The sequence below is a fragment of the Oncorhynchus mykiss genome, chromosome 9 (genome assembly GCF_057628025.1).
Source record: "Oncorhynchus mykiss isolate SJ-2025 chromosome 9, ASM5762802v1, whole genome shotgun sequence".
In the NCBI taxonomy this organism is placed as follows: Eukaryota; Metazoa; Chordata; class Actinopteri; order Salmoniformes; family Salmonidae; genus Oncorhynchus; species Oncorhynchus mykiss.
In genome coordinates this window covers 64,973,705-64,993,059 of record NC_143030.1, presented here as the reverse complement: position 1 = coordinate 64,993,059, position 19,355 = coordinate 64,973,705, and the positions used below count along the sequence as shown (strand labels likewise).

At 41.7% G+C, this 19,355-nt stretch overlaps 1 protein-coding gene across 6 annotated transcripts in view; it reads left to right on the top strand.

Moving 5' to 3' along the window:
- The window catches only part of LOC110532550 (diacylglycerol kinase beta), a 47,813-nt gene that overhangs the window by 3,314 nt on the left and 25,144 nt on the right, over positions 1–19,355 (top strand). For 2 of the 6 annotated variants that reach the window (XM_021616538.3, XM_090185017.1), the window contains exons 2-13: positions 2,155–2,241; positions 2,565–2,641; positions 8,269–8,401; positions 8,610–8,684; positions 8,799–8,848; positions 10,627–10,701; positions 10,857–10,973; positions 13,237–13,354; positions 13,724–13,812; positions 13,986–14,105; positions 18,774–18,872; positions 19,143–19,229. In XM_021616538.3, the coding sequence (XP_021472213.3) occupies positions 2,166–2,241; positions 2,565–2,641; positions 8,269–8,401; positions 8,610–8,684; positions 8,799–8,848; positions 10,627–10,701; positions 10,857–10,973; positions 13,237–13,354; positions 13,724–13,812; positions 13,986–14,105; positions 18,774–18,872; positions 19,143–19,229 (1,116 nt within the window). In that variant the 5' untranslated portion in view covers positions 2,155–2,165. Of the gene's footprint in view, positions 1–2,154; positions 2,242–2,564; positions 2,642–8,268; positions 8,402–8,609; positions 8,685–8,798; positions 8,849–10,626; positions 10,702–10,856; positions 10,974–13,236; positions 13,355–13,723; positions 13,813–13,985; positions 14,138–18,773; positions 18,873–19,142; positions 19,230–19,355 lie in introns of those variants that run through there. The other 4 variants (XM_090185014.1, XM_090185016.1, XM_090185015.1 and 1 more) reach the window with 4 other exon arrangements.

Here is a 19,355-nt window from a genome sequence, read left to right as displayed (position 1 = left end):
CAAACTAGCTTCCTTTCCGTTTCTGGCCCAATGGTCTAACCGCTAGGCTACCTGCCACCCAGTATACAAGGGAGTATTAAGAACACAGAGGCATTCCACAGGCAGATAAGAACCTGCTGAGGTTTCTGATGTGCCTGGATGGATGGTTGCCTGGATCTCCCCCTTTCAGCTATACCAATCTACTCACCGGTTATCACAATCTGCATAATCCTGACGTGTGTGTGTGTGTGTGTGTGGTTGGGATGGGGGATATGAGGGGGGCCAGTTTGGTGCCCTTTTTTGACTTCACGTGCCTTTTTATATATAGTACACATTGTTCTGTCTGGTAGTAATTTCCAGTCTGCATGTAAAAATCTTGCATGCAAATGTCATATCTGATCAGGAAGTCGAATCAGATTTTACCCAGGTTGCTCGGTCTTAAATCATGGCAGACAAGGATGGTATACCGTCTGTCCGACATGAGGGAATGGAAACATGCATATGTCAGCGTGTTTCTTTGAAGGGCATGAAGAATGGCCATCTGCCATATTGCCACAGGCAAGGGTACACATCTAGAAGTAAAACTAGATTTTACGTCTTGTTTAGAAGCACATCTTTATTATGCTCTTAGAAATGTATTTTTTATGTTCACGTTAGCAGAAATGAGCAGTTCTGATTTGATTACTTATTTGAACTGTATGGTTAAGGCCCTAACAGGAATCCCAAAATGTTGCAGTATAAAACTAGTCATTGGAGTTGGTAGTTATCAAGATTCTTATTTAAAGGCACTTGCCTGCCATATTCTACTTTTTCCATCAACAAGTGCAGGTTGACATTTGTCATGAGTTTTGTCTTAGAGACAGAACTGAGTGATTTTCCCCCTTAGATAGGCTAGCTGCAAAGTCAAAATTGTCTATTAGGCAGGGTAGCCTAGTGGTTAGAGAGTTGGACTAGTTACCGGAAGGTTGCAAGTTCAAATCCCCGAGCTGACAAGGTACAAATCTGTCGTTCTGCCCCTGAACAGGCAGTTAACCCACTGTTCCCAGGCCGTCATTGAAAATAAGAATTTGTTCTTAACTGACTTGCCTAGTTAAATAAAGATAAAATAAATTGTAAAAATGTAATGAAAACACATGCTTTTGGTCTTAATTTACAATTAGGGTTAGCAGTGTGGTTAGGTTTAAAATCTGATTTTATGACTTTGTGGCTGTGCTAGCTAGTGAACTCTGCAGAGCTGCCTCCCAGATTCATGACAAAAAAAACAATAACCTGCTCAACAAGTGGCACTTTCCTGTCAAGTCTCTACTCCCTCAGCTGATTGGCTGCCTGAACAAAATTGCTAGGCAACGCTGCTAACCTTTTGAGGAGAATTGAGTTGGGACAGCGTGACCCTTTTGTTGGCACAGAGAGAGACAGTGGTTCCGCGTCACATGTAAAGGAGTGGGCGTTTAGGAGTTTAATTAGGTTTCAGTACTACTCCATGACTGACTGTTGACTTCTGACTGCTGTAGATATATACTGACTGGTCGACCTATATTCCTGCGGTGTTATTAGGGACTGGAACAATTTTTAAATGGAGATTATGGGTAATAAAATCATTGTATAATCTGGAAAACTGGGTCAGACATTTAAAGAACACAAAGAACAAAGCTTTGGTGAGACATACTCTTGAGACGTAGAATGTCTCTGGTGTGTCTGTGGCCTGATACTGCTTATTTAGAGCTTACTTTGAAGTACAGTGATCAGAGGTGTGAAGTGTTGCTTGAAACCGTTTATGCTTAGAAGTTATGCTACATTGTTTTGCTCATTGTTGTAATTTTGGAGTGGGAAGAGGGGATTCTGACAAACATTTCCTCACAACCCTTATCATGACTGGAGATGACTAAAGGGCATTGAGGGGTATTTGCAAGCCAGATCTGGTGTTGAACTGTGGTTCTTGCCAATTTGCAGATGTAAATCTTGTGGGTATAAACAGGCCGTTTCTAACTGGTTTGCATGGGGTTATGATCTGAAGCGTCTTGTGACATTATTTCTAAACAAAGCCTCGCGAGTTACTACCTAGGACTGTTCAGCTTACAATTCTGGTTTGATGTCTGAGCCGCCTCCATTTCACATTCACACAGAAGACTGATGACTTGTGTTCCTCCTCTTCTCGCCCTCTGGCGGTTTGTGCAGACGCAGGCAGCATGTCCACCCCCACAGTCACAGAGTTGAAAGAGCTGAACCCAGTTGACTTCATCCAGCTACAGCAGTACATTGACTGTGAGTACAGGCTGGCAGTTTCCTTGCACCCCTTTCCATTTACACCCACACACTGTCATCTGTATATTTCTAAGTATCTGTAAAACATTGCGCCCACATTATCTTTCTTGGTAGATCTCTGGATTTAGACATTTTGTGAACATCAATGTTAAGGAACATTTTAAGAACGGAATTTTAATGCCGTAGTACCCCGGCCATGTATGAATGTTGCTATGTAGAATATATGCAGTTTTCCGTCTATAGTTTGATAATTTGTGATTACACATTCTCTGTTAGAATCATTACTTCGACAGATGTTTGTAGTGCGTTTCTTCTCCTCCTAGACTGCAGTCTGAGGGTTAAAGATGTGCTGAGGGAATTTGATGCAGATGGCAGGCTGGCCCAGCACAGACATGGAGAGGTGAGAGGAAACAATGGCCAGGTTGCTACTGACCCCACCACAACTCATGTCTGCTTCAGTCTCTCTTAAATGTTCGGGGTACATATTATAGTTTGTGCTCATGTGATACAACCTCAAACAAATAAATTGGTTTCCTAATAGTAAATCCACTAACTAAAACATTTGTGTTTATAGATGTGACTTCTATATAAAGCCAATCAATTCTAAGAGACATGGCTTCAGGGATTGATGAATATACAAGCAGCTGAAGTTACTAAAAGAAATGACCTTTTCAGTTGTGCCAATTCTGTAAGGTCTGTGTGATGTGCTGGCCTCATGCAGAGTAAGCCATAAGGGGATTTTAACTGGACAGTTATCAATATTGCCGATATCGGCAGTTGGATTAGGGTAATTGCCGTCTAAGGGGAATAAAAGTGGTAGACTAGCAGTAATTTAACGGCAACCATGGGTTACAGAAAAATACATTTTGCAACAAGGATAATGACAAAGCCACACCCTCTCAAAGTACTGTAATTATCAAGGAAGTGGAAAATCTGACAAACGACACAACATTTTTGGCGTGGTTATCTAATCCCCTTCTCTCATCTACACCAGTCTCCTTAACATTGAGGTTGGGCTGAATAGTGGTGTCATACTTTATTACTGTGGCAGTTATGTAGTGTATCACCCAGGGAAAAGCAACCGCAACCAGAAATGGGTTTGTGGTTCAGTATTCCAGAGGGAATTCTGATTTGAAGCCCTTAAGCAAATTAGTCCCCCTACATATTTCCCCCCCAAAAAAAGTCAAGTGGCACAATTTTTTGAAATGGGGTCTTTATGGGTATCTGACAACTTCCTGAAGTTATGCACAAAACCCCTTATTGTACAATCTAGAACAGGGTTTGCCAACTGGCAGCCTTTGGCTAGATTTTATTTGTCCCCACATAAATAGTCTCCCAGTCCCTGCTGCCTTCAGAAAGGATTCACACGCCTTGAATTTTCCACATTGTTACAGCCTTAATTTAAAAATGGATCCAAGTTGTTTTGTCCCCGGCCTACACACAATACCCCATAATGTCAAAGTGGTGAAAACTGAAAATCTGAAATGTCTTGAGTCAATAACTATTCACCCCCTTTCATGGCAAACCTGAAGTTCAGGAGTAAAATGTAGCTTAACAAGTCACATGTAGACTGGACTCAGTGTGCAACAAGTGTTCAACATGATTTTACAATGACTACCTTATCTGTACACCTCACATCTGTAAGGTCCCTCAATCGAGCAGTGACTTTCAAACGGATTCAACAACCAAGACCAGGAAGGTTTTCCAATGCCTTGCAAAGGGCACCTATTGGTAGATGGGTAAAAAAAACAAATAGAACACCATTTATACTTTGGATGGTGCATCAATACACCCAGTAGCTACAAAGATACATGCATCCTTCCTGAATCAATACTGGAGAGAAAGGACACTGCTCAGGGATTTCAGCATGAGGCCAATGGGGACTTTAGTTTAATGGCTGTGATAGAAAACTGAAGATGGATCAACATTATAGTTACTCCACAATACTAAACTATTGACAGCGAGAACAAGGCTGTAGAATAAAAAATATTCCAAAACATGCATCCTGTTTGCAACCACACTATAGTAACATTGCAAAAAAAGGGGCAAAGCAATTAACTGTCCTGAATACAAAGTATTGATTTGCCTCAAACATAACATTACAGTGTACCTCCATTTTTTTCAAGCATAGTGGTGGCTGCATCATGTTATGGGTATGTTTATAATCAAGGACTGGGGAGTTTTTCCTGGATACATTTCTTTGCTAAACACAGGCAAAATCCTAGAGGAAAACCTGGTTCAGTCTGCTTTCCACCAGACACTGGGAGATTAATTAACCTTTCAGCAAGACAATAGCCTAAAACACAAGGCTACAGTTACACAAGTTGCATACGAAGAAGATAGTGAATGTTCCTCAGTGGCAGTGTTAGTTCTGACTTAAATCTGTTTGAAAATCTATGACACTACTTAAATGATTGTCAAGCTATGATCATCCAATTAGACAGAGCTTGAAGAATTTTGAAAATTGACAAATGTTGTACAATCCAGGTGTGCAAAACTCTTAAACTTACCCAGAAAGCCTCAGCCGTAGTCACTGCCAAAGGGGATTCTAACACTGTCTTGTGGGAACATGAAACTCAAAATGTCACTAAGGGAACAAAGAAAATCACTGACAACCAAACAAAAAGGGGTTCTGAAACACACACATGGGTGCCCACTGAAAGTTGCCAAAGCCACTCAGAAGGGGTTCTGAAAGACACCCACCATGGATTCCCACTAGGTTTGCCTCCAAAAAGACAAAGAACACCCCACAAAAACTTAGGATGGCAAGTAAAAAGATATGGAGCAAAACAAACAGGGGAAACCAAAAATAAGCTTCTTTCAAACTTAACTTAAGCTTGGCTCACACATCAGCTGTCATAAAGTTTAGCTCTCCCAACATCTCTCAAGCTCAACTAAAGCACTGGGCCAGCCACTCCTAAAATAGCACTTGGGCCAACACAGGTGAAACACCTTCCCACTAACGAGATGGAAACCAGCACAGGTGTAACACATAACGACTGACAAGGTGACACCAATCTGTGCGCCCTTTGTCTTTTGTGCTATAATGCTATACGTGCTAAAAGTCCAACCTCAAAACATAAATGGAAAAACCAAAACAACATGTATTGACTCAGGGGTGTGAATACTTTCCCAAAAATGTTCAATACATGTTTTCACTTTGTTATTATGAGGTATTGTGTGTAAATGGGTCAGGGGGAACAATTCATTTAATCAATTTATAATTCAGGTTGTAACACAACAAAAATGTGGAATAAGTCAAAGGGTATGAATACTTTCTGAAGGCACTGTATATATTTCTTATGGTTGGATATGAAAGACTGTAAAACCGCCAGCAAATTAACTCCAAGTGATTTTAATTTTGGAAATCTGTTCCAAAGTATTCCCACATATAATAGAGATACAGTGTCTTCAGAAAGTATTCATACCACTTGACTTAGTCCACATTTAGTTTTTATGGCCTGAATTCAAATTGATTAAATTGATTTTGTTCTTACCCATCTACACACCCCATAATGAAAAAGTAAAAACATATATTTTTTGCAAATTTATTGAAAATGAAATACAGAAATATCTTATTTACATATGTATTCACACCCCTGAGTCAATACATTTTAAAATCACCTTTGGCAGCGATTACAGCTGTTAGTCTTTCTGGGAAAGTCTAAGAGCTTTGCACACCTGGATTGTACAATATTTGCACATTATTCTTTTTTAAATTCTTCAAGCTCTGTTAAGTTGGTTGTTGATCATTGCTAGACATCCATTTTCAAGTCTTGCCATAGATTTTGCCATAGATGTTACTGCCATACAGTAAAAACTGTAACTAGGCCACTCAGGAACATTCAATGTCGTCTTGGTAAGCAACTCCAGTTTACAGTATATTTGACCTTTTAGGTTATTGTCTGCCTGAAAGGAGAATTTCCCAGTGTATTTTGGAAAGCAGACTGAACCAGGTTTTCCTCTAGGATTGTGTCTGCTTGGCTCTACTCAGTGATGTGATTTGTATTTTTTCCCATCTACCAATAAGTGCCCTTCTTCTCTATGGTCTTTGTGGTTGAATCTGTGTTTGAAATGCACTGCTTGACTGAGGGACCTTACAGAAAATTGTACGTGTGGGGTACAGAGAGGAGGTAGTAATTCAAAAATCATGTTAAACACTATTATTGCACACAGAGTGAGTCTGTAACACAGCAACATTTTGAAAAACTCCAGGGGTGTGAATACTTTTTGATGACACTCTATATATATGATCGAGTACAAATTTAAGCAATTCAATTATTGTTTTTGTCAAATATTATATCTGTTTGGGCATCTTGCGGTGCATTAGCAGTCTACAAATTACAGTGCCTTTTGGAAAGTATTCAGACCACTTGACTTTTTCCACATTTTGTTACGTTACAGCCTTTTTCTAAAATAGATTTTTTTTAAAACATATATTCTCATTAATCTACACACAATACCCCATAATGACAAAGCAAAAACCGGTTTGTTGACATTTTTGCAAATGTATAAAAAATATATATATATATATATATCACTTTTACTTACTTATTCAGACCCTTCTCCCAGTCTTCTCAAGCTCTGTCAGGTTGGATGGGGAGCATCGCTGCACAGCTATTTTCAGGTCTCTCCAGTTCGATCTGGTCCGCGCTCTGGCTGGGCCACTCATGGACATTCAGAAACTTGTCCTGAAGCCACTCCTGTGTTGTCTTGGCTGTGTGTTTAGGGTCGTTGTCCTGTTGGAAGGTGAACCTTCGCCCCAGTCTGAGGTCCTGATCGCTCTGGAGCAGGTTTTCATCAAGGATCTCTGTGTACTTTGCTCTGTTCATCTTTCCCTCAATCCTGACCAGTCTCCCAGTCCCTGCTGCTGAAAAACATCCCCACAGCATGATGCTGCCCCCACCATGCTTCACCGTAGCGATGGTGCCAGGTTTCATCCAGACATGACGCTTGGCATTCAGTCCAAAGAGTTCAATCTTGGTTTAATCAGAACAGAGAATCTTGTTTCTCATGGTCTGAGTCCTTTAGGTGCCTTTTGGCAAACTCCAAGCGGGCTGTCATGTGCCTTCTACTGAGGAATGGCTTCCGCCTGGCCACTTTACCATGAAGGCCTGATTTGGTGGAGTTCTGCAGAGATGGTTAACCTTCTGGTCTCTTCTCCCATCTCCACAGAGGAAGAGGGACTCTGGAGCCATGTAAGCGTGACCATCAGGTTCTTGGTCACCACCCTGACCAAGGCCCTTCTCCCTCGATTGCTCAGTTTGGCGGCCAGCTCTAGGAAGAGTATTGGTGGTTCCAAACTTCTTCCATTTAAGAATGATTGAGGCCACTGTGTTCTTGGGGACCTTCAATGCTGCAGAATTTTTCCCCAGATCTGTGCCTCGACACAATCCTGTCTCGGAGCTGAGCTCTACGTACAATTCCTTCAACCTCATGGCTTGGTTTTTGCTCTGACATGCGCTGTCAACTGTGGGACCTCATATAGACAGGTGTCCTCCTTTTAAAATGAATGTCCAATCAATTGAATTTACCACAGGTGGACTACAATCAAGTTGTAGAAACATCTCAAGGAAGATCAATGGAAACATGATGCAACTGAGCTCCATTTCAAGTCTCATAGCAAAGGGTCTGAATACTTATGTAAATAAGGTATTTCTGTTTTTTATTTGTAATACATTTGCAAAAATGTCTAAACCTGTTTTTGCCTTGTCATTGTGGGCTATTGTGTGTAGATTGATGAGGGAAAATACGTTTTTAATCAGTTTTAGAATAAGGCTGTAACGTAACAAAATGTGGAAAAAGTCAAGGGGTCTGAATACTTTCCGAATGCACTGTATTTGTAATTATGTTCCGGCCCACTGACCATCCGCTTAAGGAAATATGTAGTTGATGATCCCTGCTCTAGGAATTAGTCTTCTCACCTAAATCACTCTGCTCTGAATCAGACTGTTTTGATGACTATTTTAGAAACTATCCATCTCCCATCAATTTACTGATTGATTGATATCCCATCTTCTGTTCCAGTGTATCAATGAGGAAGGCTTCCGTCTCTTCTTGAAGACCTATTTGGAGGTTGAGGACTTCCCTAAGGATCTCTGCCAGCGCCTGTTCCGATCCTTCCAGAGCGGAACCGAACTGGACGGGAAGGACAACGCCAGTATGTTTATTTGCCCATGTGTAGAATACCTCTTGAATACCATGTGTTGGCTTATTTTGTTGTCTATAGTTTAGTCATCAGTTTCACTATTGCGATGTGTTGTTTTTTTAAAATCAAAGTCCACAGACTGAACCTGAATATGTAGCTATACTGTGTGTATCCACTTCACCATCCTCCTCCCCCTCCTTGTCCTCCTCCTCTCCTTTAGAAGAGGTCTTTCTGAAGGACGTTTCGTGTTACTTCTCTCTGTTGGAGGATGGCCAGCCCAGAGACAAGCTGGAGTGTGAGTCTTTATCATATTTTCTCCACTGAGTAGCAGCTTCTTGTTGCAGTCTATTTGTATAGATATTTGTTTGAGTGCCTTTTCAAGATTTTTATATGCGCATTTTTCCCTCAGTTGCTTTCAAACTGTATGACAGAGATGGAAATGGAGTCCTTGACAGCTCTGTAAGTCAATTTGTAATATTTTTTTGTGAACTACAAAGAATAACTACACCCCCTAGGTATACCCCAGTTTCCCCATTACCCATTTCAAAATAATAACAATGTAATAACATGTAATAACTGTCTGTTGTTGCAGGAGACATCACCTCATACCCTTTCATGTTTACAGTACCAGTCAAAAGTTGACACACTTACTCATTCAAGGGTTTTTATGTATTTTTACTGTGTTCTACATTGTAGAATAATACTGAAGACATCAAAGCTATGAAATAACATATGGAATCATGTAGTAACAAAAAAGTGTTAAACAAATCAAAATATATTTTATATTTGAGATTCTTCAAAGTAGCCACCCTTTGCCTTGATGACAGCTTTGCACATGCATGGCATTCTCTCAACCAGCTTCACCTGGAACTCTTTTCCAACAGTCTTGAAGGAATTCCCATATATGCTGAGCACTTGTTGGCTGCTTTTCCTTCACTTTGTAGTCCAACTGATCCCAAACGATCTCAATTGGGTTGAGGTTGGGTGATTGTAGAGGCCAGGTCATCTGATGCAGCACTCCATCACTCTCCTTATTGGTCAAATAGCCCTTATACAGCCTGGAGGTGTGTTGGGTCATTGTCTTGTTGAAAAATCAATTTTAGTCCCACTAAGCACAAACCAGATGGGATGGCATATCGCTGCAGAATGCTGTGGGAGCCATGCTGGTTAAGTGTGCCTTGAATTCTAAATAAATCACAGACAGTGTCACCAGCAAAGCACCCCCACACCATCACACCTCCTCCTCCATGCTTCACGGTGGGAACCACACATGCGTAAATCATCCGTTCACCTACTCTGCGTCTCACAAAGACACAGTGGTTGGAACCAAAAATCTCCCATTTTGACTCAAGGACAGATTTCCAACGGTCTAATGTCCATTGCTCGTGTTTCTTGGCCCAAGCAAGTCTCTTCTTCTTATTGGTGTCCTTTAGTAGTGGTTTCTTTGCAGCAATTCGACCATGAAGGCCTGATTCACGCAATTTCCTCTGAACAGTTGATGTTGAGATGTGTCTGTTACTTGAACTCTGTGAAGAATTTATTTGGGCTGCAATTTCTGAGGCTGGTAACTCTAATGAACTTATCCTCTGCATCAGAGGTAACTCTGGGTCTTCCTTTCCTGTGAGAGCCTCATGAGAGCCAGTTTCATCATAGCGCTTGATGGTTTTAGCGAGAGCACTTGAAGAAACTTTCAACGTTTTGGAAATTTTCCGGATTGACTGACCTTCATGTCTTAAAGTAATGATGGACTGTCGTTTCTCTTTGCTTATTTGAGCTGTTCTTGCCATAATATGGACTTGGTCTTTTACCAAATAAGGCTATCTTCTGTATACCACCCCTACCTTGTCACAACACAACTGATTGTCTCAAATGCATTATGAAGGAAAGAAATTCCACAAATGTACTTTTAACAAGGCACACCTGTTAATTGAAATGCATTCCAGGGGACTACTTCATGAAGCTGGTTGAAAGAATGCCAAGAGTGTGCAAAGCTGTCATCAAGGCTACTTTAAAGAATCTCAAATATAAAATATATTTTGATTTGTTAACACTTTTTTGGTTGCTACATGATTCCATGTGTGTTATTTCATAGTTTTGATGTCTTCACTATTATTTAACAATGTAGAGAATAGTACAAATAAAGAAAACCCCTTGAATGAGTAGCTGTGTCCAAACTTTTGACTGGTAATGTATATCAGGTCTTCTCATAAGAATAACTAATACTCTTCTTCCTATAGGAGGTGGACCGGATCATTGCTCAGATGATGCACGCTGCAGATTACCTGGACTGGGATGTGTCTGAGCTGAGACCAGTAAGTGTGGCCAAATGTGGGATGTCCCTTACAATTACTGAGAACAGAGGAGAAAATACATATTTTAATGAAGCATTCTACAAATATCTGCTGAACAAAACCTCCCAAGAATACTAATTTAGATGCTAAGCTAGAATGCACTTTGGTTTGTTCAGGTGCTGAAGGACATGATGACAGCCATCGACGCAGACAGCAGTAACACGGTCTCTCTGGATGAGTGGGTGGAAGGCGGAATGAACAACGTCCCTCTGCTGGTATTACTTGGGCTGAAGGTGGGTGAACCATGTTCCCCTTCTGGGTTGTGTTCATTAGGAACAAAATGGAAGAAACAGGGAGGGACTACTTGGATTTCCAATAAGAAATGCTGGTTGCTGTTGCAAAAATGGTTTGATACATTTTGCCCAAATGAATAAGACCATAATGTCACTGGGGCAGAAGGTGGAAAAGGGACCATCCATCATTCCTTCCCCTTTTATTGCATCAACAAATGTTTCCTGTGCAGGCCGGGAGGAGTACACATGATGCATCCTCTTTGTGTTATACGCTGAGTGTACAAAACATTAAGGATACCTGCTCTTTCAATGGTATAGACTGACCAGGTGAATCCAGGTGAAAGCGCTGATCCTTTATTGATGTCACCAGTTAAAATCAACTTCAATCAGTATAGATGAAGGGGAGGAGATGGTTAAAGAAGGAGTTTTTGAGACAGTTGAGACATGGGGGATTGTGTATGTGTGCCATTCAGAGGTTGAATGGGCAAGATAAAACATTTAAGTGTCGTTGAACGGGGTATGGTTGTAGGTACCAGGTGCACCGGTTTGTGTCAAGAACTGCAATGCTGCTGGGTGTTTCACGCTCAACAGTTTCCTGTGTGTATCAAGATTGGTCCACCACCCCAAGGACATCCATGAAGGTCAACATGGGCCAGCATCCCTGTGGAACGCTTTTGACACCTTGTAGACTCCATGCCCCAAAGATATTGGGGGGGGGGGGGGGGTTCTTAATGTTTTGATCACGCAGTACATTTCCTAATGCGTCTTTGTAATGATAATACTACTGTACCTTTAGAAATATGCTCAGCCGGTGTCTGCAGTTCCTCCTTTTGTTTTCCTCACTCACACACTATCAGTACATGCTCTCTCTCTCTCATTCTGTCACTCTGTATGTTGCTCTCCTTCTGCTCTTACCTCTGTGCACCAACCTTTTGTTGACTCACTCATGCATGTGTGCTAATGTTACCTGTTTCACATACACATCTATCTCTGCACCACCAGAGTGAGTTAGAGGAAGTGGGGAAAAGCCTATCTATTATTCTCATTCACAACTCCATCTAACCTCACTCTCTGCATCAATTAGTAGCAACTGCAATGGAAAGGATGAACATAAACATTCAGTGTTACAGTATAAAGAGTAAGTTATTATGTTTAGAACAATGAAACTAAGTGGGGGTGCCATTTTCTTTCGAGTCACTTAGCAGACGTGCTTATCCAGAGCGACTGGATCTGTTTTAATTTGTACTGGTCCCCCGTGGGAATCGAACCCACAGTCCTGACATTGCAAGTGCCATACGCTATCAACTGAGCCACATGGGACCACTGTCACTCTTGTCTCCCAAGTGCTGAGATCTGGAAATACTAGCGTCTGAGGAAATATCTTGGTACAGGGGGTATGCTTACTTATTGAACATGTAGTTTACTTTTGGGTCTGTTATCAGACTGCCTTACAAAGATCTGAACTGTAAACTGGTCTTTCTCGTGCCCCTACCACAATGCCAGGTACTTCCCCTCAGGCTATTTCTGGCCACCAATGAGAATACCATGGAGGCCTTCATCCAGCACTCTCACATTGCTGTGTGCTGATTTTAGAGGCTATACACATAGACTGACTGAAAGTCTGGCTCTGAGCTGAGGCACCATGAGTCATTTAAACCAATGTTTGTAAAATATTTTTTTACTGTGTATTTGTGTCTATAATCTGGAAAAGAGCATATACAATCTGTGACCTTGTTACTGTATAATCTTGTGTTGCAAACATTGGTGTTACTGATGTAGTATTGCATAGACAGGGCTTATATTTACCCAAGGAGATTCCATGGAAATATGGTAGAAATGTACATTCCATTCCTCATTTAATTATGCAGCATAGTTTCCTTTCAGCATAATTCTGATATTTTGATAGATGGGATCATGGCATGCAAAGGCCATTGTAAAGCCAACTGTAAAAGTCAACACTGAACTGTCATTCCAGGAGAGTCATCTCAGAGGCGATTTATGTTTGTTGCTAATAGCATCACTAATAGCCCCAATCTCCAACCATGAGACAATATTAAAATGAAATGTGTATCAATGTTGCATTGCTTACATAATGTTTTCCAAATATGAGATCCAACATTTACCCTTAGAGTCAGTGTTTGTTTTAGGAGTGTGCAAAAATGGTCAAAATAGTTTTTGACATATAAGATAAAAAAGCACAACGTTTTTATATTTTGTTTATTATACCATAATATGTGTTTTCTCCCCCACCATCTACCCCCAGATGACGCAGAAGGATGGGCAGCACTTATGGAGGATGAAAAATTACAACAAGCCTGTCTACTGCAACGTGTGTCAGAGCATGCTGCTAGGACTGAGGAAACAGGGGCTTTGCTGCACCTGTGAGTGTCTTTGTCTGGTCTCACCACTAGAGGGAAATACAACATAACTTCTTCAATCCACTCAAAGCAACAACAAAAAATTACCAGGAAGACACCTATCCTGAACTTACAATTAAAAGCAAGTTAGTGGAATATCATTCTCATAATCAGATGATGTCAACATGTACCATTAGATAACCACAATGACCTATGACATCCCCACATATTTCCATAGGAAAAACTGTAGTGGTGTTGTTTATTGTTTACTTAATTGTCAGCCTTGTATATCTTGTCTTGATTAACATGATTCATTAAACGAGAGAATAACAATAATAGTTGAAAACACAATGGAGACACGTAACGCATTGTTTACTTGTCTTTGTTTTCAAGGCTGTAAATACACGGTCCATGGACGCTGTGCCAACAGAAACCCAGCTCCCTGTACCAGGACCTATGTCAAGTCTAAGAAAGACACGGGAGTAAGAGTTTTTTTTCAAACAACATTTTACAATGGCATTTGCAGTTATATTAATATTTCCAATGCCTCTTCATTCGTAGTGTATGTTGTAATGTGAATTTCTAAGCCACTCTCTTTGTCCCGATGCATGTATGTCAGTCTTGCATCTGACTCTGCCTGTGTCTCCTGCCTCAGGTTCCAACTCATGACTGGGTCAGTGGGAACTGTGACTCTGGGAAGTGTGACAAGTGTCAGAAGAAGATCAAGAGTTATCACGGGCTGACGGGCAAACACTGTGTCTGGTGCCACTCCATGGTGATGAACGAGGGCTCCTGAGTAGCCCTGTGGTGGGGAGAGTTAGGCCCCTTTAAGTTATTAGGCCAGTCTTTTCTTCCACGCAGAATATTTACATATTACAATCTGTTGTTCAATCTGTTCATGGAGTGGTCTTGCAAGAGCTATGTCTGGAACTACGTCTGGATCTACAGTACCAGTCAAAAGTTTGGACACACCTACTCATTCAAGGGTTTTTCTTTATTTCTACTGTTTTCTACATTGTAGAATAATAGTGAAGACATCAAAACTATAAAATAACACATATGGAATCATGTAGTAACCAAACAAGTGTTAAACAAATCAAATTAGAGATTCTTCAAAGTAGCACCCTTTTCCTTGATGACAGCTTTGCACACTCTTGGCATTCTCTCAACCAGCTTTATGAGGTAGTTACCCAACACACCTCCAGGTTGGCTCCCGAGTGGTGCAGCGGTCTAAGGCACTACATCTCAGTGCAAGACAGGCACTGCATCTCAGTGCAAGAGGTGCACTGCAGTCACTGGTTCAAATCCAGTGACTGCAATCATATCTGGCTGTGATTGGGGGTCCCATAGGTCGGCGCACAATTGGCCCAGCGTCGTCTGGGCTTGGCCGGGGTAGGGCGTCATTGTAAGTAAGAATTTGTTCTTAACTGACTTGCCTAGTTAAATTGTTGTTTTTTAAAATAATATTTTAAAAGGGCTATTTGACCAAGAAGGAGAATGATAGAGTGCTCCATCAGATTACCTGGCCTCCACTCCACAATCACCCGACCTCAACCCAGTTGAGATGGTTTGGGATAAGTTGGACCGCAGAGTAAAGGAAAAGCAGCCAACAGGTGCTCAGCTGGTTGAGAGAATGCCAAGACTGCGCCAAGTTGTCATCAAGGCAAAGGGTGGCTACTTTGAAGAATGTAACACTTTTTTGGTTACTAAATGTGTTATTTCATAGTTTTAATGTCAGTTTTACCTAATTTCTATCAACATGTTAAATGTGCAACCAGAGGGAAAAGAACTCTGGACCACCTATACTCCACTACTCCACACACAGAGATGCATACATAGCTCTCCCTTGCCCTCCATTTGGCAAATTTGACCATAATTCTATCCTCCTGATTCCTGCTTACAAGCAAAGATTAAAGCAGGAACCACCAGTGATCAGATCAATAAAAAATGTTCAGATGAAGCAGATGCTAAGCTACAAGACTGCTTTGCTAGTACAGACTGGAATATGTTCCAGGATTCCTCCAATGGCATTGAGGAGTACACCACATCTGCCATTGGCTTCATCAATAAGTGCATCGATGACGTCGTCCCCACAGTGACCGTACGTACATACCCCAACCAGAAGCCATGGATTACAGGCAACATCCGCACTGAGCTAAAGGGTAGAGCGGCCGCTTTCAAGGAGCGGGTCACTAACCCGGAAGCTAATAATAAATCCCGCTATGCCCTCTGACGAACCATCAAACAGGCAAGCATCAATACAGGACTAAGATCGAGTCGTACTACACAGCCTCTGACGTTCGTCGGATGTGGTAGGGCCTGCAAACCATTACAGATTACAAAGGGAAGCACAGCCGAGAGCTGCCCAGTGACTCAAGCCTACCGGACGAGCTAAACTAGTTCTATGCTCGCTTCGAGGCAAATAACACTGAAACATGTATGAGAGCACAAGCTGTACCGGAAGTGTGATCACGCTCTACGCAGCCAGTGTGAGTAAGACCTTTAGACAGATCAACATTCACAAGGCCGCAGGGCCGGACGGATTACCAGGACATGGACTGCGAGCATGCACTGGCCAACTAGCAAGTCTTCACTGAAATGTTCAACCTCTCCCTGTCCGAGTCTATAATACCAACATGTTTTAAGCAGACCGCCATAGTGCCTGTGCCCAAGAACACAAAGGTAACCTGCCTAAATGACTACCAACCCGTAGCACTCACGTCTGTAGCCATGAAGTGCTTTGAAAGGATGGTCATGGCTCACATCAACACCATCATCCCAGAAACCCTAGACCCACTCCAATTTGCATACCGCCCCAACAGATCCACAGATGATGCAGTCTCTATTGCACTCCACAGTGCCCTTTCCCACCTGGGCAAAATGAACACCTATGTGAGAAAGCTATTCATTGACTAAAGCTCAGCGTTCAACACCATAGTGCCCTCAATGCTAATAAATAAGCTAAGGACCCTGGGACCCTGTAACAACACATCCGCCACGCCGATCCTCAACACAGGGGCCCCTCAGGGGTGTGTGCTCTGCCCCGTCCTGTACTCCCTGTTCACTCATGACTGCAAGGCCAGGCACGACTCCAACACTATCATTAAATTTGCCGATGAGACAAAAGTGGTAAGCCTGATCACCGACAACAACGAGACAGCCTATAGGGAGGAGGTCAGAGACCTGGCCGTGTGGTGCCAGGACAATAACCTCTCCCTCAACGTGGTCAAGACAAAGTAGATGATTGTGGACTACAGGAAAAAGAGGACTGAGCACGCCCCCATTCTCATTGACGGGGCTTCAGTGGAGCAGGTTGAGAGCTTCAAGTTCTTTGGTGTCCACATTACCAACAAACTAAAATGGTCCAAGCACACCATGACAGTCGTGAAGCGGGCACGACAAAACCTATTCCCCCTCAGGGGACTGAAAAGATTTGGCATTGGTCCTCAGATCCTCAAATGGTTCTACAGCTGCACCATCGAGAGCATCTTGACTGGATGCATCACTGCCTCGTATGGCAACTGCTCGGCCTCTGACCGCAAGGCACAATAGAAGTTTACGTACACTTAGGTTGGAGTCATTAAAACTCGTTTTTCAACCACTCCACAAATTTCTTGTTAACAAACTATGTTTTGTGAAGTCGGTTAGGACATTACTTTGTGCATGACACAAGTAATTTTTCCAAGAATTGTGTACAGACAGATTATTTCATTTATAATTCACTGTATCACAATTCCAGTGGGTCAGAAGTTTACATACACTAAGTTGACTGTGCCTTTAAACAGCTTGGAACATTCCAGAAAATTATGTAATGTCTTTAGAAGCTTCTTATAGGCGAATTGACATAATTTGAGTCAATTGGAGGTGTATCTGTGGATGTATTTCAAGGCCTACCTTCAAACTCAGTGCCTCTTTGCTTGACATCATGGGATAAATCAGCCAAGACCTCAGAAAAAAATGTGTAGACCTCCACAAGTCTGGTTCATCCTTGGGAGCAATTTCCAAATGCCTGAAGGTACCACGTTCATCTGTACAAACAAAAGTATGCAAGTCTAAACACCATGGGATCGTGCAGCCATCAGGAAGAAGATCCTTTCTGTCTCCTAGAGATGAACGTACTTTGGTGCGAAAAGTGCAAATCAATCCCAGAACAACAGCAAAGGACATTGTGAAGATGCTGGAGGAAATATGTACAAAGTATCTATATTCACAGTAGAACGAGTCCTATATCGACATAACCTGAAAGGTCTCTCAGCAAGGATGAAGCCACTGCTCCAAAACCACCACTGCACTTTTTGGATAAATGTCCTCTGGTCTGATGAAACAAAAATAAAACTGTTTGGCCATAATGACCATCGTTATGTTTGGAGGAAAAAGGGGGAGGCTTGCAAGCCGAAGAACACTACCCCAACCGTGAAGCACGGGGTGGCAGCATCATGTTGTGGGGTGCTTTGCTGCAGGAGGGACTGGTTGACTTCACAAAATGGATGGCATCATGAGGATGGAAAATTATGTGGATATATTGAAGCAACATCTCAAGACATCAGTTAAAGATTGGTCACAAATGGGTCTTCCAAATGGACAATGACGCCAAGCATACTTCTAAAGTTGTGGCAAAATGGCTTAAGGGCAACAAAGTCAAGCTTATTAGAGTGTCCATCACAAAGCCCTGACCTCAATCCTATAGAAAATGTGTGGGCAGAACTGAAAAAGCGTGTGCGTGCAAGGAGGCCTACAAACCTGACTCAGTTACACCAGCTCTGTCAGGAGGAATGGGCCAAAATTCACCACAACTTATTGTGGGAAGCTTGTGGAAGGCTACCCGAAACGTTTGACCCAAGTTAAACAATTTAATGGCAATGCTACCAAATACTAATTGAGTGTATGTAAACTTCTAGGAATGTGATGAATCAATAAATCATTCTCTCTACTATTATTCTGACATTTCACATTCTTAAAAAAAAAGTGGTGATCCTAACTGACCTAAAATTGATTTTTTACTAGGATTAAATGTCAGGTATTGTGAAAAACTGAGTTTAAATGTATTTGGCTAAGGTGTAAGTAAACTTCCGACTTATTACTTCAACTAACCAGTGCCCCCCGCACATTGACTCTGTTACTTTTATCATTTATTCTTATCCGTATTTTTTGAAACTGCACTGTCGGTTAGGGGCTCGTAAGTAAGCATTTCACTGTTGTATTCGACGCATGTGACTAAGAAAATGTGATTGGATTTGATTCATTATTACTCTACAATGTAGAAAATAGTCAATATAAAGAAAAACCCTTGAATGAGTAGGTGTGTCCAAACTTTTGACTGGTACTGTATGTCTGTGAACAATACAGTACTTTGTGACTACTTTGATATAAAAATGCTTTATAAATCAAATGTGGTTAGCTTTATAAATGAATAATTTGATAATAGGCTGTTACTGTATTCCAGCGCCATGATGACTGTGCCTCCCAGGAGCCCTCCGACTGTAACTGTGGAACTCTCAGAGACCACATCCTCCCCCCTTGGGCCATCTACCCTGTTATGAAGGTACAGGATAACCTACTGCCCTATGACAGGTGTCTAATACTGTAAAGCTCACATAAGGATATATTTTAAGGAACCTCAACTTAGTGAAATTACTTTTTTTATTATCTTAACAACATTCACTCACATGCAATGGTAATAGTAGGAAAGCTAAGATGTCTAGTTTGAGAAACAATACATCTGTATTTGACTATTATACGGTTATTGCTTGTTGTTTTATATGATCTCTGGATTTGCTAAGTTGACTGTTCATCTCTCTCTTGACCCCATCAGGAGAAGCCTAACAGCATGAAGAACGGCTCCTCGAGCTCAGCCGGCGACAGTGACCACAACACCACTCCTGACGGAAAGGTGCTTCAGGTACGTACTAGTACCCTGTCTAGGCCTTTCCCTATTACAGGACTGCTGGATAGTAACTGGTGTGAGTAAATAAGCAACCGTGTCTAACTATTTTACCTTGTTTAGGGTCTAGAGAACTGTCACTAG